The following is a 24,878-nucleotide window of genomic DNA, read 5'->3' as shown; positions in this document are numbered from 1 at the left end:
CTTGTCCTTTTTCATGTCCCAGTGTCAGGAGTACCTCAGGCTTCAGCTCTTGGATTCCTTGTCTCTTCTTTCTACACTTGATGATCTCACGCAGTCTAATGGCTTTAAATATACCACCCTTAAATACCATGAGGTGTATTTGCTGCCAACTTCCAAATCTGTATCTTCTGTTCAGACTTCTCTGAACCTTAGGATTTTGTATAAGTATACATCCAATTCCATATTTGTCCTGTATGTTTGATAAGCTCCTCCAAGTTCAAAACCAACTCCTGATTTTCCCCCACCAACTCTATAAATGGCCACAATGGTTAAAAATCTTATAGTTGTCAGGTCCAACCCTTGGAGTCATTTTTGAGTTCTCTGTATCTTTTACACTCTGCCAATGAAACTGTTAAATTTTGTCAGCTCTACATTCAAAATATATCCAGAATCCAACCACTACTCAACATGTCCTCTTTGGCAAACTCTGGTCCTAGCAAGCATTATCTTTTACCTTGATTATTTAATAACATACTAATGAGTTTGCCTTTTCCACTCTTGTCCATTACAGAAGGGAACAATACTTTAAATATACAAGTCAAATTTTGTAAATTCTCTGTTTGAATCTTCCCCCCACCACCCTCATTCTCATCTCCTATCCTATCACTCCTTCTCATTCTGGATTCTGCCACATTGTTCTCCTTGTTATTTCTTGAACAAGAATAGGTAGCTTGTACTGTAGTCTCAAAAATGTAGCACTCTCTCTTGCCTCTTCCTGGAACACCCTCCAAATTACATGCAAAAATGCAATACACATTAGCATGAGAATTCACAGCTTTCATAAGATTTTCAAAGTAGACAGTGATAAAAATGGGATTAATAATCTCTAACTTTGTGGCAACATCACAAATACATTTATACTCTTAGTCCCTCAACCTCCCAAGTTATTATATAAACAAGACTTCCAGATAACTCCCAGAACACTGAGACGTGGTATAATGAGAAATGCTTGAAAAACATATTAAACAAATTTATTATCAAAATTACTCAGACACTGAAATATTTATAGTCACAGATTACATGTATTTCCTGATATTCATTCAACATTTTAATCCTTTTATATTTTTCAAAGCAACTATAATTTCAGCAAACAAGTTTTTAAAAGGGAGAGTAAAACTATACCCCCCAAATCATAACTATAACTTAATACACAAAGACTTAAATATAACTCCTCTATTTTTAAAATATCATAACATTGGAATATATGTTCCAAGTAAACAAAAGATTTCCAAACAAGCTATGGTCGGTAACTGTTTAATACTTAATCTACTGGGCTAAGAAAAGAAACCAATGTTAATTATTTTTTGAAAAAAAAAATAGTTTTCATCAAATTTACAGAAAGTTTTAAAAATAGCACAACATACTCTCACATATCTTCTACTCAGATTCTCCAACTATTTAATTTTTATCAATTTATTTCTACATATAAATGTATAAAAAGTATATATATATAAAAAATATAAAAAGCGTGTGTGTCAGGCCTGGCACGGTGGCTTATGCCTATAATCCCAGCACTTCAGGAGGCCGAGGAAGGCGGATCACGAGGTCAGGAGATTGAGACCATCCTGGCTAACACAGTGAAACCCCATCTATACTAAAAATACAAAAAATCAGCTGGGCATGGTAGCAGCCACCTGTAGTCCCAGCTACTCAGGAGGCTGAGGCAGGAGAATGGCGTGAACCCGGGAAGCAGAGCTTGCAGAGAGGTGAGATCGCGCCACTGCACTCCACCCTGGGCAACAGAGCGAGACTCCGTATCAAAAAAAAAAAAAGTGTGTCTGTGTGTGTGTATATATAATATATATATATATATATATTTTTTTTTCTGTACCATTTAAGAGTAAATTGAAGACACGGTGTCCCCTTACCCTTTCATTGCACTTTCCAAAATCTAGGACAATCTCAAAAATCGGAAAATTTAATACTTACACAGTCTGATCCACAGTCCCAATAAATTTTGTCAATTGTCCCAATCACGTCCTTTGTAGTTATTTTCCCCCCAGGCCCAGATCTAATCTAAGGAGCATGATTAGTGTTTCTTGACCTTGACTTTTTAAAAAATACCAACCAAGCTGTAAAATGTCTATTGATTTGTCTGATGTCTCCTCATGATTACGTTCGGGTTATACGTTTTTGGAAGCATTATCACTGAAGCGATGTTTGTCTTTTTCAGATCATCTTATTAGGATGCACATGATGTGAGTTGTCCCAATATTAGTGGTGTTAGGTTTAATGACTTGGCCTAAAGAGGTGTGTGACAAGTTTTCTCATTATTGAATTACTATTTTCCTCTGATATCAATAAGCAATTTGGTAAGATATTCAGAGACATGTAAATATACTTCTTTTTATCAAACTTTCCACCTACTACTTTTAAAGCCCACTAATAATTTAATTTTATCACTATTTGTATATTTATAGTTAGAATACTATGACAAAGAGCCTTCTCTGCTCTTCTATTATTTATTCATTTATTTATTTCTTCATATGTATCAGTCTGGACCTATACAGATTCTTAATTTATTCAGTGAGTTATCATCCATTACTATCATTCTTATTTTTATGCTCAAACTGTCCCTGGCTTGGACAATGGGAACCCTTTCAAGTCGGCTTCTGGGTCCTATGATTATGATAACACTTTCCTCCTTTCTGTCACAAGAAGGTCTGGCCTTATCTGTAGCCTTCCTGGACTTAGCCCTAGATTAAGCACTTTTTACGAAAGTCCTGGTTCCTTATGCAGAATAAAATTAGAATAGAAAATCAGGCACTAGGGATGCTCACTGTGTGCTCACTGCTACTGCTGCATCATTGCTCCTAGGAGAGTATACAGATACACAAACTATAGTATACATATTATACCTATATAAATAGATCTATTCATCTAATGTAATATATTTAAAAGCATGAATTAAGAAGATTACAACAATTCCAACCTAACAGCACAACACAATCTAGTCTTCTCTCATTCGACATTGTAACTAAATTCCCCAAAAGTGAGAAAACTGTCTCCCTCAATATATTTAATCATTTGGTCACTCTTAGAATATAGAATAAGCAGGTTTAGAACTGTCAACCCATACTAAGATAAACCAAACCTATCAATAAAATAGTTCAATATTTAACTTCTGCAGTAAAACGAACATACTTTGAGATGCATACATCTTCAGTGCACAATTTAATATTTTGACAAACAGATTAATATACCTCGGTAAACCATACTTCTATTTATATCCCTTCCCAGATCAACTTCCTTTGGTGTGCGCGCATGTACACACATATGTATATGAAGGGAATCATATAGTTTGTATACTTCCGGCTCTTTTTTTGCTCAGCATAATGTCTACTAGATTCATCCACGTTGTAGGTTATATCAGCAGTCAGTTCCTTTTTGTATCTAATACCTCAATGTGTTTACCAGTGCCCCTGTTGGTGGACATCAGGGTTGTTTCTAGCTTTGGGCTATTATGAATAAACTTCCCATAAGCACTCCTCAACGTCTTTTTCAGGACATATGTTTTTATTTTTCTTGGATAAAAACCAGAATAGGAATTGCTGGGTAAAAGGGAGTATGTTTAGCATTAAAAAAAAAAATGGCCAACTCTTTTCCTAAAGTGGATATAACATCTAACATCTCCATCAAGCAATGTATGAAAGCGCTTGGTTTTTCACATTCTAGACAACAATTTATGTGGCCACTCGTTATTCGTGTTATTTTATTGATTTAAAAAAACTATTCTACCGATGACTAATGGGGGTGTTAAAATTTCCAATTATGATTATGAGTTTTTCCTTATTTTTCTTTTCTTTTTGTTGATTTTTGTTTCATATAGTTTGAAAGTTTTATTATTAGGTGCACAGACATTTGTAACAGTATTGTCTTCTTGATGAACTGACCCATTATTATAAAATGGCCCCTTTTATTTCTAGTAACACATCTACTCAAAGTCTATTTTATCTATGGCCACTTGAGATTCTATTTACTTAGTATCTGCATTAAGCATCTTTTTCCATATTTTCATTTTCAAAATATTTATATTTGTATTTGAACAGTATCTCTTAGAAACAGTATACAGTTAAGGCTTGCTTTTAAAAAAAATCTAGTCTGAAAACCTCTACTATAAAATTTGGGTGTTAGTCCATTTACAATTATGGTATGTAACAACATAGCTGTATTTAGGTCTAAAATTTGCTATGTGTTTTGCATTGGTCCCACCTGTTTATGTTTCCTTCTCTTCCCCTTCTCTGCCTTCTTTAGGGTTTGCCAAATATATATATGTATAGTTAAAATAATTTTTACAAATATAGTCATGTATCTTTTAAAGAAATGAAAAATATATAGTCTTTTACATTTACCTACATTAGTGTGTCCAGTGTTGTTCATTCCTTCCTGTAAATCAAATTCCTACTTGGTATCCTTTTCCTTCTGCCTGAAAAACTTCCTTCATTTTAGCTGTTCTTTAGTTCTTTGGATCTTTAGTGCAGACCTGCTAGCAATGAATTAACTTGCCTAAAAATGTTTTTTTAAAACCTTCATTTTCTGAAGCACAGCTTTGCTGTATATAGAATTCTGAGTTGACAGGGTTTTTGTTCATTTGTTTTATTTTTTTTCTTTCAGCCCTTTAAATATGTCATTTTATTATCCTCCAGCCTCCAATTTTTTAAAAAATGAGAAGTCAGCTATCCCTCACAACACTGTTACCCTGTGTGTAACACATTTTCTCAAGGCTGCTTTTTCAAGATTTTCTCTTCCATCACTAGACTTCAGTGGTTTGACTACAATGTTTCTAGGTGTGATTTCCTTTATATTAACCTAATTGTCCACTGTGCTTCTTGAATCTGTAGCTGCTTTTTTACTCAATTTGGAAAATCTGTGGTCATTATTTCTTCAGATATCTTTTTGTACTCGTTTTCTTTGTACTCCTTTTGGAACTCCAAATGTACACGTTAGACTCCCAAATACAGTAGCAATAATACATAATGCCCATGAATAAGCTCATCTAAATACAAAGTAAATATATAAGCCACATCAGTTTAGGAGAGTTTCCATGAAAAATTTTATGTATTTGCTGACAACCTCTCTAAATACAGCCCAGTAAAATATTATTAAAACATGGTTTAAACATTATTATATGATAGAGCTATATGCTTCAGACTCAGGTTACAGGCTAAAACTAGCAATGAATACACATTTAGTACTTAGAATGGACTACACGAACTGATTTTTTTGTGTGTAAAAAAATTACCTTCCAACAGAAAAAGCACATTTAGCATATTTTTTTTGAATGTAACCCTACTCTCTGATCTCCTTTCTGAAAACTCAAGTTTTTATCTTTTACCCTAGTTCATAAAGGCTTCCTAATCGGCCTTCTCAAGCTATACTCCTTACTACTGCTAGAATCTGCAAGAGCTAATTTTTTTAAAGCACTTACATGCTAGGCACTTTGCTAAAGGCTTTACATATATTTCCTCACTTGATCTCCATGACAACTTGACAAAACAGGTATTACAATTTTCATAATCTTACGTATGTTGAAACAGGCTTACATAAGTTAACTTACCCAAAGTCATGCAGTTATGGAGTGACAGAATTTGGAGGCCCAATGCCTGCACTCTTAATTACTTTATACTAATACTGTATGAAAAAATATTTCATTCATTTACAACTCATCAGTTAGGTGTAAGACATTGTTCTTGGCAATTATCATACAAGTGAGTACAAGACACATGGAATTTCTACTGTAATTAGACATAACTCTACTCTCATATTTATCTATTATGATAATTGCTAAGAATGAGACTTTCAGGATACAGTAAGAACATGAAAACCTAAAGTATGGTGTATGTAAGGAATAAATGCTTTTGTAGTTAGAAAATATCTCTGCTTTACCATGGTTTTCTAGGCTAATAATAAGATGTTGCTCACTTTGAAACGTTCCAGTACACACGGATACCCTTAAACAGACTACCTTCTCACAGCCAGCTATTCATGTGCCTTATTGCCTCAGTAAATGTGCAGCCCTGTTTTTCAAGCCAGGAGGACCATAACAGGATCCAAAAAAGATCTAGATCTGTGCCAATCAAAATGTGGTCCCAGAAACACTGCTGGTCTGCAAAACTGCTTACGAGTTTGTGACAACGTAATACTGAAACTGGATTTAGAAATATTTGAAACACACATAGCAAATTATGCTGTATATCTATCTGTATGCCTTTTAAAATTTTCTCTTTTGTAATTCATTTATTACTTGCATTTGTATTTTACAAAATCATCTGCAAAGAACTGAAAATTAAAAAAAAAAAAAGGCTGAACCTTTATCACAGAGAGTTTGAGAAATATTGTCCTGGGCTATGTATCTGGGGCCAAGCACTTTATATTTTTCTGACCCTCAGTTTTCTCACTATAATTCAGAGTTGTGAGAGATGAAACAAGGTGTCTAAGCATAGTGCCAGGCTAATGTTAGGTACTGCCAATGCATACCTTCCCTACATTTCATTAATACATCATGTATCATCAGAATTATTCTGTTTCTCTTTCCAGGTTAGAACATAAGCTCAATGAGGGCAGAAAACATATTCATCTCATTCCCTCAAATAGCAAAAACTCCATATATAAGAATAGCATTATCTTTCACCTGTAATTTTCATGTTCTACCTAACTTGGCAGTATTAATCTTAACCAAAGATTATGAATGAAAAATAGTAAAATGTTATCTGTTCCTCAAACACTGCTAGTAGTGAAATGAATCTAAAATACAATGAAAGGAAGCCGATCAATAATATTGGCCACAAACAGATTACACAAGATGCTATAGCAGAAAAAGAAAATATTTATGTTGACTCTATAACTAAAACTGGGCACTGATTCCAAGAGAACTACAGTTTATGTAACAACAGAGCTAGAAGCTTACATAACAGCAAATTTAATTAAAATGTTGTGATGCAATGATAATAAGGCACAGTTAAAAGAGCTAAATACATATACCTAAAATAGAGATAAGATAACTGAGAAATAGAATAGTGGCAGACAAAATATTAAAAAATAAAAAAACAAAAATGTTGAAGGACTAAAGAAAATAGACTTTAGTTTTATACAAGTGAGTAATGACATGAAATTAAAAGGAAAAAAAAATCAAGAAATGACCAAGAAAATTATCATTGAGTAAATGAGATCTATTACATTTTAGAAAAGTTATGAAATAAAATAAGTTATATATAAACAAGTGTAAGGCATTTTTCCATCTACAGGTTAAAAAATGAAACACTATAGCAACTTTTCAAGCAGAAACTAATCAAGAAGACAAAGCCCCCTCTTCAAGTACTTGCAATATAATTTATTCAAAAATACAATACACAAAAATGAAGTCAATACATTCATAGTGTAATATTCATAAAGTTAGAACTCTAAATACAGGTGGGGGAGAGCTGAGAGAATGGAGAAATTCATGTAAGGACTAGAATAATATAGGTGAGACCTGAAGAGAAGATAAAACTTAGGCAAAGCCGGCTAAAAACACATTTCCAAAGGTGAAAAATGAGAAGACAGTGAGCAGCCTGGTCTACAAAGTAGGACTGGCAAATAGGGCAGCAAGCAGAGTACGGAGCATGACAGAAAACCTGAAAATCTGACAGAGGAGCTTGGACTTGCAGTGTTAGGAAATAAGAAGTTCCTGTAGGTTCTTCAATGACAGAAGAACGAACTGCAGGGAAAAAAAGCTCAAAATAAGATGAATTAGTTATGTAAATTGCATAATTCATCTTGTGAACCAGTGGCCTTTTTGAAAAGGGATGGAATTTTAAGTAAAAATAACTTAATTAGAATATCCCAAATCATCATGTACAGATATCACACAGAAGGCTTTGGTTATTCAGGTTGTTTACATCTTGTATTAGTCTGTTTTCACTGCTATAAAGGAATACCTGATGTTGGCTAATTTATACAGAAAAGAGCCTTCACATTCTGCAGGCTGCACAAGCATGGGCCCAGCATCTGCTTGGCTTCTGGTGAGGCCCAGGATGCTCTTACTCATGATGGAAGGCAAAAGGAAGCCAGCGTGTCGCAAGGCAGGAGAGGCAGCAAGAGAGACGCCAGGCTCTTTTAAACCACCACTTCTCACGTGAAATAACAGGGCAAAAACTCACTTATTACCATGGGGAGGGCACCAAGCCATTCATAAAAGATCCATCCCCATGACCACTCCTCCCACCAGGCCTCACCTCCAACACTGAGGATCACATTTTAACATGAGTTTTGGCAGGGACAAACATCCAAACTATACAATTCCACCTCTGCTCCCGCCCCCTCAAATCTCATGTCCTTTTCACATTGCAAAATATAATTATCCCTTCCCAATAGTCTCCTAAAGATTTAACTCATTGCAGCATCAACTCAAAAGTCCAAAATCTCATCTAAGAATCAAGGCACATTCCTTCCACCTGTGAGCCTGTAAGATTAAAAGCAAGTTATTTATTTCTAAGAAAGAATGGTGGTACAGGCATTGGGTAAGCATCCCCATTCTAAAAGGGAGAAACTGCCCAAAAAAAGGCACGATAGGCCCCACACAAGTCCAAAAACCAACATGGTAGACATTAAACTTCAGAGTTTCAAAATAATCCTTGACTCCATAACCAGCATCCAGGGAACACTGGTACAAGTGGTGGCCTTGGGCAGCTCTGCCCCTATGGCTTTGCAGGGTACAGCCCCTGTGGCTGCTCCCACAGGTTGGAGTTGAAAGCTGCACCTTTTCCAGGCTCAGGGTGCAAGCTGCCAGTGGCTCTACCATTCAGGTAGGTCTGGGTGGTGGCAGTCCCGCTCCTACAGCTCCACTAAGCAGTGATCCAGGTGGGACTGTGTGTGGGATCCCATTCCAGACCCCTCCAACTATCTGGAATCCTTTATCCACCAACAAAGACGCTACTTTATTCTAGCACCAGTGCAAGGCAAAGGGGCTTAGGGAGCAGGTTGGGTAGTGAGATAGGGGGTAAAAAAAATCCCTTTACCCTTACTCTTTAGTAACCCTAATATCTAAACAAATCCCATCCCATCACCCCAATCTCACATGAAGCCTTCTCACTGGCCTCATTTACAGTTTTGCCCTAGTTACTATGTTCAAAAAATTAAGGAAGATGGTTCTTCATTAATGGTAGCTAAAAGTAAACCTAGATTATTCTCCTGAAATACAGATAAATTAATGTAGCTTATGTATGTGGAAGTGTTACATATTCCTTAAGTGAAGAGAACCTATTACTCACTTAAGAGTTCTGGAAATTTTGTTCTTTTTCCTATGACTATTACTTTACCTGTTGGCTGGATTCACCATTGTTAGCAGTTATAACTTTAAAGGATTATGTGCTTGCTTCTAAATTACATAGGGGAAGGTAGCTTCCCCAAATAAGAACTAGGAGAGGGCGGATCACGAGGTCAGGAGATCAAGACCATCCTGGCCAACACAGTGAAACCCCGTCTCTACTAAAATACAAAAATTAGCCAGGCATGGTGGCGCACGCCTGTAGGCCCAGAGCACAATAAACCATGTGGCATTCTGATCTGTTACTTTGCCTTATCATGATCCTCTCTTCTGGTATCTTGAATTTCCATTCACATCTACGAATGTGTTTATTAACTTCTTCCTCTTACACTGCAAAAATAAGTGTTTACCAAGGGTATTTATTTAGTCATCTTCTCTCTCATTCAAAACAATCCACTTACCTGAAGGGTTTGTCTAATCTTATAACTTGAATTGTCCCCTCTACTTTGCTGTCTTTTGCTTATTTATTTCCAAGAGGCTTCTGGTAATTCCTTTTTGGCTGTCATACTTGCACCTCAAATTTTAAAGTCTAAGTTTCAATATATTATTGTTTCTCAAACCAAAAACAACTCATCATGTCCAGTTTTCCACCTCTCAACTAAGGCCCACAGTTAATCATCAACCAGTTTTTTTTTCTTTTTTTTTTTTTTTTGTCAAATGGTTTTGTAGTTCTCCCTCACTTCAGTTCATTGTACAGGCTCCTATTATACAAAGCACCCCAAGGCATAGTTCTTTACTCAAAAATACAAACTGAAGATTGTAGGTCTTCCATCATCTGTCTGACCTGGCTTATGACTTACTCTTCTAATTCTCACTGAATTCTCACTATTCTTCTTCACCTACCTGGTACTCTCCAAAGTTCTACTGAACCACTCAAAACTTTCTATCATGTCATGTTTATATTACCTCTGTATCCCCAAGTATTTAGCATAGTGCCTCACACTAGTAAAACAGAGAAGAAAAGAAAATTTGGATCATTAATAACAGGAGATGAGGTAAAAGGGAGTTAAAAAGGTGGATCCATAAGGCCATCAGAACATAAAAAGGTAATACCCATTGAGTAATAGTTCAGGTTTTCACACTCCGGGTATCAGTTCTCCTTTATATGACTCTGTATAAGAGTATAAAATATCTGAGAGCAGTGGCTCTAAATGGGCATTGCCCCATACCCTAGGGTAGGGCTGTTTTGAAATATCTCAGGTGGCTTCTGGTTAGCTCAATTACTGGGAAATGCTACTGGCAGTGTGCGGGCAAGGGCCAAAATTGCTCCATGTTTTGAAATTAAAGGGACAGTCACATTACAAAAAAAATGTCCTGGCTGGACTTGGTAGCTCATGCCTGTAATCCCAGCACTTTGGGAGGCCGAGGCAGGTGGATCACGAGGTCAGGAGATTGAGATCATCCTGGCCAACACAGTGAAACCCCATCTCTGTTAAAATACAAAGAATTAGCCAGGTGTGGTGGTGCACACCTGTAGCCCCAGCTACTTGGGAGGCTGAGGCAGGGGAATTGCTTGAACCCAGGAGGTAGAGGTTGCAGTGAGCCAAGATTGTGCCACTGCACTCCAGCCTGGTGACAGAGCGAGAGACTCAGTCTCACACACAAAAAAAGTCCTTCATTTGTCACAACTTTGAAATGTCCTGTACAACTTTCATGCTGGCAAAACCCCTGCTTATACTCATCAAGCTTAGAGAGTAACTTCATTTTGAATATAAACAAAAAATAACTTTTTGCAGTTTTGCTATACAATCTTTTACAAAAATGCCTTATACAGTGATTGTACTCTGTTTTGTTTGGGACTTTACTAAGAGCTACTCGTCATTTTGAAAAAAAAGTTTAATCACAAAAAAAAACATTGCCCATAGTGTTCAAATCACTCCTATAACACATATGTATCAATCTCATTTATAACTCTTCCTTTTTCTAGATTAATATATTCCCTCTCAGAAAATAAATTCTCCACATGAATGGTAAAGCCTGTTATGGTGAAAATGATACTGAACTTAAAGTAGTAAATTTGTCATTTAGCCCCATTTGCCCATGTATACAAAGGTTATGTGCTTTGCTTACCTTATGGTAAATCATGATGGGAATCAAATAGATAGAATGAACAGGAAGTATGTTATAAAATATTAAGTCTTATATGCATTTTACAAGGGAAACAAACCATTAACAATAATGCTGACTAGAAATTAAACAGAAAAAAAGTCATAAAAAGATTCTACCTCCAGTCCCAGTGTGTTGGCTCATGCCTGTAATCCCAGCACTTTGGGAGGCCAAGGTGGGCGGATTACCTGAGGTCAGGAGTTCAAAACCAGCCTGACCAACATGGTGAAACCCCGTCTCTAGTAAAAATACAAAAATTAGCTGGGTGTCGTGGCATCCGCCTGTAATCCCAGCTACTAGGGAGACTGAGGCAGGAGAATCGCTTGAACCTGGGAGGCGGAGGTTGCAGTGAACCAAGACTGCGCCATTGCACTCCAGCCTGGGCAACAAGAGCAAAATTCCATCTCAAAGAAAAAAAAAATGATTCTACCTCAAGTATGTTCAACAAATTACAGTGTAAAAACTTAACAACATACAGGATTAGTAATATGTTAATACTTAGTAAGATCAAACTGTAAACCTGTGCTGTCCAATACAGTAGTCACACATATGCTGAAGTGTAAAATACATGCTGGATTTAAAGAACTTATTACAGGCCAGGTGCAATGGGGTTCACACCTGTAATTCCAGCACTTTGGGAGGCTGAGGCAGGCAAGATTGCTTGAGCTCAAGAGTTCGACACCAGCTTGGTAAAACCATGTCTCTACAAAAAAATACAAAATTAGCCAGCTATGGTGCCTTGTGCCTGTAGTCCCAGATACTTAGGAGGCTGAGGCAGGAGAATTGCTTGAGCCTGGGCAGGCTGAGGCTGCAGTGAGCTGAGATCACACCACTGCACTCCAGCCTGGGCAACAGAGCAATATCCTGTCTCAAAAAACAAATACAAAAATAAAAATAAAGAACTTAGTACAAAATTAAAATATACTATTGGAAATAATTTACTTTTTAAAAATGGCTAATAAAAAATGCAAAATTACATTTTTTGCTTGCATTAATTTCTGACAGACATTCTGCTGTAAATAAACAATGCAATAACAATATTGATAAACAGAAACATTACTGATCTTCAGCTAACAAGACAATAAAGAATGTACACTCACTTCATCGGTGAGTTCTCCAAATACTGTTATGACATCTATCAAAAGACTTGCAGTATAGAAGGACTTGATCATGTTTCTGGAAGAGAAAAGAGAGCCGGTCTAGTTTAAATATGAAACACATTAAAATGTAGTTTTGTCATTTAGCTATAAGAAAAAAAATTCCTATCTTTATAAAAGCACTCTGAAATTCATGTTTTGAATAAAATCAGATTTCAAGAGAATAACAAAAATGGTTTTCTAATCTGTTACTATGAGAAAGTAACAAGACTCACATTACAAGTAAATGCGCTACGGCAAGATTTTTTGTATGTTTTTGACTTTAGAAAAATGTAATTATAGTATTATCTGACTCCATATCAAACCATAATGTATTTCTTTAAATGTAAATATTATACTGATAAATCATTTGAATTGACTGGGGTGGGTACCTTCAAAATCAAAATCATCAGGCGGGGCTGTGATTTTGGCTAAAATCAACTCAGATTTTACTAAATGTTAAAAAATAGCTAAGTAGAGCATATTTACTAAGTAAATAAATCTGCCCTGGGTATTTCTTCTTTCAGCCATTTTCTTATAAGAGAAAGGCCCGAATTTGTAACCTAAAATCACCGTGAGGTTTGATAATTTTTTCTAAAAAAACCTAAATCAATCAGCAGGTTAGAAAGTGTTCCAGAGAAAACTAGTTAATTTTGGTTATACAGTTACAAAATTTATAAAATAATTTTTATTTTTCTCTTTACTTACTTGTGAAATCGTCCAGCACGATCTTCATTGTCTGCATACAAAAACATTTTCAAAGCATAATTCTCCAAATGGGCACAACCCACTATTTCTTGAGTAATAGCTTCATTATCACCCAACTGCTTCTTTAGCTAAAATAAAATCAGATACATAGCTTATGACTTTGGACTCTTAGAAGTGTTGACTTAATTACAAATAATTCTAATAATCATTTTAAGTAAATTATTTTACATTCATTTCAATAAAAGATGTCATCAATGAAATCTTGCAAAAAGAGCTGCTATGCCTCAGCCCAATGCATTTAAAACAAAATCCAATGCTTACAACTTTGAAGAAACACACTTATGATAAACTGAAAATATAATTTAGCTCTAACAATCAAAATAACCAAGCATAAAAAGATAATATATCCAATTATCCATCTGAAGGAAGCATCAAATATTTCAAAATCGTGTTTTATTACCCAAACTATAAGTTACCCTAAAAATAGAATTAGAAAATAATTTCTAGGCATATATAACTTAAAATTTTAATTTATTCCCATTTCAATTTCTGTCAAATCTAAAAAAAATAAGACTAGAAGGTTCATCATGTTGTAAAATAATATCTCTTGGCCGGGCACAGTGGCTCACACTCGTAATCCCAGTACTTTGAGAGGCTGAGGCGGGTGGATCACGAGGTCAGGAGATCGAGACCATCCTGGCTAACACGGTGAAACCCCGTCTCTACTAAAAATACAAAAAGAAATTAGCTGGGCATGGTGGCGGGCAGCTGTAGTCCCAGCTACTCGGGAGGCTGAGGCAGGAGAATGGCATGAACCTGGGAGGAGGAACTTGCAGTGGGCTGAGATCGCGCCACTGCACTCCAGCCTAGGTGAATGAGCGAGACTCTGTCTCAAAATAATAATAATAATAATAATAATAATAATAATGATATCTCTCAGAGCACATAGTGTGAAAAACAAAAAAGATCTAATTCAAAGTAAGGTATAAGATGACAAACTCAGAATCAAATTATGGAAGCTTTTAAAAATTAGACAAATATATACCTGCAATCAATGCAACTTCTATCTGTAAATTTTTAGCCCTTTTCTATAGACACAATAATTTAAAGCATTTAAAAAAAGTTCCTAATTTTTACTCAGACTACAATACAGGAATAAAATAACTCTCTGGAGTATCAGATCTGAGCATCACACTAGTTAATTAAAAACTGCTTTTTTCAAAGATGTTATAAAGTAAAAAATTAAATTAAAAGAAGCCCCAGGATTTTTCATAAAATCAGCAAAGTAAATACTTTCATAATTAAACAGAATAACTTATGGTCCAGAAGAGATTTAATGCTGAAATTTAAGGAAATTTTATCTATGTTTATCCTGAACAAGAACAGAAAAAAGAAAAAAAAAATCCCCACAGATAACAGTAATTTGTGTATCCAAACTGCAAAATCATTTGTAAAGGCAGATTTCATTGTAGAATAATTTTAGTGAGAGTAGGCCACTTCATCTCATCTTCATCAGAAAATACCTGACAGCAAAAACATAATATACTTGAAGTTTTAAAACTGTAATACAAACACCACAGTGTGCCCTTACCATGGAATACATTTATCTTACCTGTCATTTAATGCAGATAGTGATAAATTCCTGATGAGTCCCTTTATAAATGTGATTTTACACTTCAGAAAACGTTTGAATTTTGTCTTACCCAAGAACTATTATCTGAGCTACTACTGCTATACAGTGAAGTTAATAAAGAGACATTATACTATACAAAATGCTAGAGTTGGATTTTACAAATATACTGCTATGTGTGAGAAACATTCTCCCTTCTACCCCAACCCATTCCCTAGAAAGAGAGTACTCAAATTTATCTTGTATCCATAGAAGCAGCTGTAGAAATGCAAGGCCAGATAGGCTCCAGAACAGCTGAATTTCCTCAGTGCTGCCATGAGGCTGATTTTGGGTAGTTAACAGTAGCAGACAACAGGAGTCAGTAAGCCAGACAGCCACACCAAGTGAGAGAGAACACTACTGCCCATGGCTGCTTTATACAACTAGGTAGGAAGTTCTGTCTTCGCATAAGTCTTGTTTGAATCATAACCTCCTAACAATACATAAAAACAATGAAAACAATAAAAAGCTCTGGGCTGACTAGTGTGTTTTCATTTTGGTTTTTATTTGTCTAAATTTTCTCTAAGCAAAATAATACAACTGATAGAATAGGTTTCTAATTCTCCTGAGGTTGGATATCTAAATAAGCAAATAAAAGTAAGTCACGACTATTAATGTAACAGTCTTGGAGGAGATGAATTAATGAGTGTACCCTGACTTTGTTAAAAGAGAAACCAGGTATGGCTGGGTCCAGGAGTTACAGGACAGAGTCCTCATTACTAAGTGTGACTACTAAGGTAGGCACTGCCTTCTTTATGCACTGACATCCAATCCAATAGGCACTTCTCCAAAAGTACCTCTACAGTCATCTGTGACGTTATATTAGGTTCAAGAAGGTGACTAATTAGTCACCTACGACATTCCTGCTAGGAGGGAAGGATGCCTAAACCATAAGAATATCTTGCCCTGGGACCCCAGAGAGGGAGGAAGAAAGGATAAGTAATTGGCATCATTTCCTTCATTGTTCCTTTCACTAAATACACAGCCCATTATTTCATTATTATAAGAAATATTAAGATTCCCAAATTAATCACCCACGTGACTGCAAGGGAAGGTTAGAAACGGTTTTTCACGGCTGGGCTTGGTGGCTCATGCCTGTAATCCCAGCACTTTGGGAGGCCGAGGTGAGTGTATAACTTGAGGTCAGGAGTTTGAGACCCGCCTGGCCAACACGGTCAAACTCCATCTCTACCAAAATATACAAAAAAACTAGCCGGGCACGTTTAGCGTGTGCCTGTAGTCCTAGCTACGTGGGAGGCTGACGTAAGAGAATTGCTTGAACCTGGGAGGTGGGGGTTGCAGCAAGCCGAGAGATCACGCCACTGTGATGCACTCCAGCCTGGGTGACAGAGTGAGACCCTGTCTCAACTAAAAAAAAAAAAAAAGGAGGGGTTTTTCATTTATAAAAGGATGAGCCAAAGGCCATCTATAATAATGTGGAATAAGATATGATGGCATATGCAAAGATACTTGAACATACTTTAATTAACACTCATAACCCCTCTGGAAGTATACAGCAAATAAATGAAAATAAATTATGTCTAGTTTTTCCTCAGGTATAATGGCTTTGATTGTTGCCAAGGGAAAGAACTAAAATGACAACACAGACACGCAAATGAATAAAATGGTATTTTAACCATAACCAGAAAATAAATGATCAGTGTTTAACTTACAGCTTCTAACTGATCCATTAACTTTGATAAAAATTTGCGACATTCAGGAGTTTTACTATCGATCTTCATTCCAGTCTGCATTGCGTATAAACGACCTAGAAAGAAAAGTAAGATAATTTGAACAATTTCATTTTTAAACATCCATGTTTATGAGTGTTTAAAATATAATTGCAAATAAATAATTTAAAATTCAAGTAAATTTAGAAATAAAACTGATTTACTATGGAAGTTATAAACCTAAAAAGCACAAAAATATTATCCAAAGAATGCAAGACATTCATGATAAATTTTTTTATCAAATAAGGCCTTCTCTTTTGGTATTATGTTAAAAAAAAAAAAAAAAGAGGACTAGGTATGTCCTAAGCTGTCAAAGGCACCTATAATTTAATTGGTAAGACAGAGCACACAGCAAACAACCATATGTACAAGAGCACCTGCCAAGTGCCAAATAAGTGATACTGACAAAATACTCAAAATGGGCTGGGATAGTGGGAAATGAGACTTGAATTGAGGTTTATAGAAAGAATTGCTATAGTAATTTTACATATACTCTCTCTTTGAATAAATATACCTTCTCTTTAAAAAGTTAATAAAAACAACTGAGATAAGGCTAAACCTAAATAGCTGCCACCACAATTTCAGTAGCTTTCCCAGTGATAAAAACTGTGAACAGTTCTGGTGGTAACTGCTGTTACCACTGATGTTTACATACAATGTCTGTAATTTACCCCTTACATTCAACAATATGTCCTAGAGATCTGCGTCAGTGCTAATGTTCTACAGCATGAATGCATCATGCTAACAAAAGCACATTTAGGTAGCTCTCAAATTTTCATTACAACTGTTGTGCACAAATGCAACAACAAAATGCAACGAAGTTTTTGAATGAAGATTGATAGTAAAACTCCTGAATTGCAAAATACCTCCTTAGGCATAATGCAAGAGAGTTCCCAGGGGAACCAAGAGGTGAGATTCCTGGGTCATAGTCTCTGTGCCTGTTTCATTTTGAGACCTACGGCTAAGCTGCCCCCCAAAACAAAAGTATCAATACACCATTGTATCCGCAACATATACAAGCACTCATTTTGCCTAAACTCACAAAAAACTTATTAAACTTACATTCCTATCAATCTGAAGACTAAAAACACTCTGTTTGATTTTATATTTTCCTAACCACTAAAAAACTGTTAGATATTTACTGAATAGCTCCATATTCTCCTTTATGAATTAAGGATAGCTATCAAAATAAAATAATCTTCTGCCAAATTGGTTTGCTTTTAAACAAATTGACTTGTAACAATTCTTTATACAGTATGAAGTAGAGATATAACGTTCCCCCACCAAAGGGAATCTTCTATGTATTTAACCTGTCTGTACCCTAACTAGAATTTACACTCCATGATGACAAGGATATTAGTCTATTTGGTTTGCTGATGTATCCCTGGCATCTAGGACAGTGGTTGGCCCTTGATAAACATTTTCTGAATAGACAAACACATGAATGAAAGAATAGCTCATTCTGTCCTACTGATTTAAATGTCATTTTTATCATTCATTATAATATATTAAGTTTCCATGGGATAATAGGGCCCAACTCTGTATACTGCCTACCCTGCTGTGTTATTCTATGGGTCTACCGTTGTTTAATTTACTAGAGCTTTGTAACAAAGTTGAATATCTGTTACTCTCAGAATTACCAATTCAATTATGGTCACATGTCAAAAATTCTCTTTAAAAATTAATATACACACGAAACAGTTACCTATTTATCATATCTGTGTGTTTTTAATTTTAATGGTTTTGTCCAGAGGAACTGCTTTTTAGTGCTTAGGCTTTGAGGGCTATCTCATATTACAGAGCTTGAAGTTTAATTTAATAATGTATTCATAACCACATATCAATTTTAAGAATTCGATCCATCTCGGTATTAAGGAGAAAAAAAAAAGAGTTCCAAAAGTGTAACCGAGATATACTGCACTACCAGCGTAGTGCACTTTGCTTTCACTGCACACTAACTAGCACTGAAGATCACTTTGACATACAAAGGGATGCTAATTTGATCTCAGATCAAATGTTATCTCCTTACAAGGTAGTATCTATAAATCTTAATATGCTCTTTCCTCCTCAAATTTAAGCTTACTGTATCTTACTGTATTGCCAAAATTTCCCAAAGAATATTAGGTACCTTTTCTCTTATTTTTAAGAGGATGCTTCTAGCAGAAAGTAGGATCAGTTCCACGCCAGGTGGCTCATATTCCCCTAAGAGAGCCAACACCCTACGCTATACTGAAGCTAGCTAGGCCTTTGAGACCCATATGATCCGAGGGATTGGCAAAACAATTGGCTAGAGTATGGAAAATAAAATATTAGCATTTCTATTGATATTTTATCTAATTCTTTAAAAATTTCTATTTTATATATCTCTTATAATACAGTATTAGTACATCAATATGTAAATGTAATTCATAAATAATTTACATAACATATTGCAGATTTGTATTCAATGTTTTTTCTAACTCATATGGATAGGTGATCAAAAGGTTGAGACTTGCTGCTTTATGGCATCCTCACTCCTCTCAATTATGAACTATGTTTTCTTGCCCCAACCTAGCCCATGCCTCTTCCCCACACCCCCATGCCTTCTACCAAAATCTCGTGGAACCACTGCTTTTCATCAGCATACTCCTCTACATTTTCTGATTCCTTCTCCTTCTCTGTCTTAACTAAAAGCAGTTGTCACTTGAAGAAATCATTGTATTTGCAGTCTTCTTTAGTAACTTAAAAAAAAAAATTTCTCACATACCTCTTTAGGACTGGCAAGCTGCTATATTATTACTAAGGAGTTGTAACATACCTAGCCAAAAGAGTACATTTCCCAGTATTCTCCAAAGCAAAATATGGCCATGTAACCAAGACTAATATTATATTCCCAGAAATAGTTAGCAAAGACTGTTGCAATGTCTCCATAAAAGGGGGAATGACAGCAGGGAAAGATCTTGCAGACCCTCTCCCTTTTTTCCTCCCTACTACCTAGAATATAAATACTAGATGACTGAAGCCCTAGTACCTATCTTGGGCTACAAAGCAACCTTGGAAGTGTGCTGGCTGGTAAATTTGAAACTGGAATCAGCTGGGGTCCCTGATGACTTAATGGAATTGGTATACTAACATAGGGTACTGCCAACATCAGACTTTCTTTACATGAAAGAGTAAATCCTTACTTTACTTAGCCATTGTTATTTTGGATTTTCTGCAATAAGCGAGTAAATTGAATTCAAATGTAAACACAGCCCATGTTCTCAATTCTTATTGACCCCTGACCTCCAACAATTTTATGTGCTCTCTTTCACTCAGTGGTCATTCTATAATTAAACTGCCACCTCAAACTACTGCCAAAATCAATACATCAAGCGCCCACTCTCTAAACATAATCTCCTCTTCTTCCAACATTCAACTATGCACATTACTACAGGTTTCCAGTTCCCTGGCTTCTTACTACTACTTCATTATGATCAGTCTTCTCCCCTTTAACTTCCCTCTGCAACTAGCTTTGATGTTACATTTTAAGAACTTTATTTTACTATCTCCTTCTACCTCTAAATTTTTTATTACATCCCTCTGGCAAAAGCATACTCATACATAAACCCAACTATCTTCTTTCTCTATATCTGCATCCAAGCAGCAGAAACTGATGACAGATTGTCATCATTACAAATATCGTAATTATCAGTCTCAAATGGGCTTGATACTTGCTTTCCCAACATCCCAAATGACTATTTCAAACACACTTTAATCTCTAAGACAACCAACTTACCCAAACATACATACACATCAGGTAATTATTCATGATCTAAATGTACACTGGGCAATATGATAAAATAATAATTTGAAGGATGGTACCGACAGTGTCATCTCCCCACAGGTCTTTCTCTCTTTTTAACCATAGTAGTGAACACTATGTGAGGCCTACCATTCATGGAGCAGAGTTAGCTACTTGATAGATCAATTTTGGGAAGAAATATAGGGAACAACCTAGACAGTAGAGAAATAAGGTTGATTCCTAAGACTGCCCTTGGCTTTAGTGACAGCCATCTCAGGATGTAACCATTAAGCAAACATGCAGATAATTAACGCAGCACATACAAATATAAACAAAATATTCACTTCTTGTCCTTTAGAAGTTAACCTAATCCAGATAACTAATAGTTAAACACAGTGTAATTATAATATAGTTTAATTAGTCTGGCCTACATTCATTTTTTTCTTAGTTTGTGTGCATATGTAGTCTTTGCAATTACAAGGACATTATTATATGGTAATATCTTTAATTGAAGAATTGGATCCTCTCAGCATTAAAAGATTTAGGACAAAAATTGGCCTGGCTTTTATATTTCTAAATATCTTACATTGCAAAGAATTCTTAAGTACAAAAAATTTACCATAAGATACATTTTCTACTATTAATAAAAAGGAAAATTCCTCGAATTCACTTAAGAAAACTCAGTTTAAGTACACTAAAACATCTTTTTGCCACAGGAATGAAAAAAGGATCTCTTTCATAAAGAACTCTGAGACAAGCAATTCATTCTAGCAGCAGCAATACGATGAAAAATTAATGTCTAACATGGAAAATACCTACAAAAACAGAACAAATAAACATTTAGCTAAAATCATCTATAAGAAAATATATTTGATTTATTTCATCAAGGAAATGTGTTTATTTTTATGAATAAATATTATTTGATGATGAGTAATGAGGCGTATTTGCAAAAGGATTAAATACTTTCCAACTTGACTTTAATTTAATGTGAGACATTTAGAAAACAAACATTTACTAATTCTGAAGGTATATGTAATCCAAAGTTCCTTAGAATTTGAACATTAACATTCTAACACATCCTTGCTTATCCATAAGAACATAAAACTATGAAATACGCATGATAAAAACACACGCAAAAAGATATAAAAGCAACTGTGAGGAGTGAGGCTTTGATAGGTTAAAAAATGTGGCACTCAATAGAATACATATTGATACACAAAACCAAATTTTATTCCAAAAAATAGAACTGAATGTTATTGTATTCCTAAATATATTGCAGATCTTTTCTATATGGTTAGTATTATCCTTTGTGAAGGGATTTCTGTGTCAAAGATTATTACACAGTTTTTGTACAAAATATATCTAACTACTTTCCAAATTAAATAATTTAGGCACACTATTTGACCCCCAAAAAAGGGGGGGGGGGGAAGGAAGGAAGCATGAATGAATGCCTGCTAATAAAGAATACTTACTTCACTCATCCCTTCATTAAATAAATACTTTTGGAACTCCTGTCGTAACAACAATTTTAAGAAAAAGCCACTCCTGACTTCCTATTAAATGATGTAATGAAAATCAAAGTATAGGGTAAGAATATCTCGCTTTTTCATTGTCCAAAGAATAAAAAGATAATCACTGGGATTCTGATATTATTGTGCTGACACATGGCAAACACTAAGTGATGATTTGATTATTAAAATGAGAACACAGATTCTACTTCTGGCCTTGATGAAGTAACTATGGTTATCATCCCACTGTAAACAGAAAAAATCTGAACAAAATATATGTAACAAGTTTTCAGACAACAGAGATAGAGGAAGACCATGATACCTGGAGAAAGGAAACAAATGAGGTGGCACCAATGATCAGCCCAGCATTCTGCCCGGAGGCACATGCCAAACTAAGGCCCAGGAAGAGGAGTCCCAAGCAGAAAACAGTCCTCTTGAGTTGAAAAAACACACTGGAGTGAATTCAGGGAGACTGAGGCAGTCGTACATTAAGGGGCAGAGGTCTAAAGAAAAGGGAGCTATGCAGGAAAAAACCCAGAAATCTGAATAAGGGTAACCTGGAGACTCAGCTGAATACTAACATATGGTGTGCAGGGGGAAGCTCCTCAAGGCCAAAGAATGAACAAAACCTGTTCAATAAGTTGAATGTTCCCAATGCACACACAGGGTTAGAACGCATTCAAGCTCCAACCAGAGTGAAGAGTTCTATATGTTACTCTGGGTATTCAGTAGAGAATCCAAGATGGGCATACTTTTGTAGCGGTGTTAAACTCTCCCTAAAGCAAAGGCTACTTTAGACCTACCCTGAAAAGCTAAAAACAAACAAAAAAACAATACACAAAAGAATCAAACTGAACTCCAAATTACTTGTTGGCCAGATTGAATCCCTTCAAAGAAAGACGACAAACTCCAGACATTCAAGAATGTAAAATTCACAATGTCCTACTGCCAGTCAAAAATTACTAAAGAGGCCAACAGATAGGAAAATGTGATCCATAAGAAGAAAAAATATAAGCCAACAGTATGAGATCAAACAATGACAAAATAATAAAAACAGAAGATAGTGACATTAACATACTAGAGAACTATAGAAAGCATTTAAAGAAAACCATGAATAGAAAGGAGAAATGGAATATACACAAAGGAATCCAAATGAAACTTCTAGAGGTAAAATATATATCGGCCGGGCACGGTGGCTCACGCCTGTAATCCCAGCACTTTGGGAGGCCGAGGTGGGTGGATCATGAGATCAGGAGATCGAGACCATCCTGGCCAACACAGTGAAACCCTGTCTCTACTAAAAATACAAAAAATTAGCTGGGTGTGGTGGCAGGCGCCTGTAGTCCCAGCTACTAGGGAGGCTGCGGCAGGAAAATTGCTTGAACCCAGGAGGCAGAAGTTGCAGTGAGCTGAGATTGCATCACTGCATTCCAGCCTGGCAACAGAGCAAGACTTTGTCTCAAAATAATAATAATAATAATAATAATACCTGAAATGAAAAATTCAGTGGATAGGATTAATAGTATAGACACCAAAAAAGAAAAGATTAGTAAACTCTGGAACATTGCAATATAAACTACCCAAAGTAGTTTATATAATTTTTGAGATGGGGTCTCGTTCTGTTGCCCAGGTTGGAGTGCAGTGGCACAATCTCAGCTCACTGCAACCTCCACTTCCTGGGTGCAGATGGTTCTTCCACCTCAGCCTCCCAAGTAGCTGAGACTACAGGTGCGGGACACCATGTCTGGGTAATTTCTTATTGTATTTTTGGTAGAGACAGGGTTTCACCATGTTGCCTAGGCTGGTCTCCAACTCCTGAGCTCATGTGATCTACCCACCTCGGCCTCCCAAAGTGCTGAGATTACAGGCATGAGCCACCATGCCCAACCAATACCAGATTTAAAACTTGGATCTTGATGAGTACTGAAAATGATATTTATGTCGCAAAATATAAAAATTTTTATTTTTACATTTTATAAATTTCTTTAAAAGAGAACAGTTAAAAATATATAAGGTTTATGGTATACGTATAAATACAATGTATGACAACTATAGGCAAAGGACATGAGAGGGGAAAAGACAGTAAAGATCTTTCCTTAAATATTAGGTGGTATATTATGAGACAGTAGACTATGATAAGCTATGGTAAGCATTCTAGAGCAACCACTAAAAAAATAAAAGAGGAATATCTAGTAACTTCACAGTGGAGGTATGACAGAATTCTAAAAGAACTTCGATTATCAAAAAGGCAGAAAAAGGAGAAAGAAGAAACAAACAACAAATGAGACATAGAAAACCAATAGCAAGACTTAAACCCAAACATACTCATTACATTAATTATAAATGTTTTAAACATTGCAATTAAAAGGTAGAGGTTGTTATAATGGATAAAAACATAAGATCCAGCAATATACTATTGATAAGATCCCACTGAACTGGAATAATAATAACTTGATAATAACTAATATCAAACGAGTAATTGCCATGGATCATGTATTCATTTAGTCACATAAAAATAGAAAAATTGATTAATCCACCAAAAAATTTTGTGAAGTTGATCTTATTATTATCCTGAGTATATTAATAAAAAACCTGAAACTCATAAGGTCATGCAGGCCATAAACGACAGGTTAGGATTTGACTCAGGCAGTGTGGCTCCAGAGTCTTACCCTGCATCCAGCAAGATGTCTCTCTTCATATACACATATACAATTATATATAACCACAAATGTTATATACATTGCAACATGTAATTTGTTTGCACCCTTCATTTTTACATTATGCTGTGGGCTATGGCAGCTTTTGTAATAAATGTAACTCCATATATCTTTGACAGTTACATAATATAAACTTTCCATACTGATAGGTATTTAGATTTTCCATTATACTGCCTCTCGGGGGAGCTACAAAAGTGT

At 35.6% G+C, this 24,878-nt stretch overlaps 1 protein-coding gene across 1 annotated transcript in view; it reads right to left on the bottom strand.

Moving 5' to 3' along the window:
* The window catches only part of VTA1 (vesicle trafficking 1), a 73,518-nt gene that overhangs the window by 37,762 nt on the left and 10,878 nt on the right, over positions 1 to 24,878 (bottom strand). The window contains exons 2-4 of the mRNA XM_518771.7: positions 16,636 to 16,730; positions 13,294 to 13,421; positions 12,550 to 12,625 (exon numbers count right to left, since the gene is read on the bottom strand). Coding sequence (XP_518771.1) covers positions 12,550 to 12,625; positions 13,294 to 13,421; positions 16,636 to 16,730 — 299 coding nt within the window. The remainder of the gene's footprint in view (positions 1 to 12,549; positions 12,626 to 13,293; positions 13,422 to 16,635; positions 16,731 to 24,878) is intronic.

This window comes from Pan troglodytes, chromosome 5, assembly GCF_028858775.2.
Source record: "Pan troglodytes isolate AG18354 chromosome 5, NHGRI_mPanTro3-v2.0_pri, whole genome shotgun sequence".
NCBI classification, from domain to species: Eukaryota; Metazoa; Chordata; class Mammalia; order Primates; family Hominidae; genus Pan; species Pan troglodytes.
The sequence above is the reverse complement of the archived record's forward strand: the minus strand, read 5'-3'. Positions and strand labels throughout refer to the sequence as shown.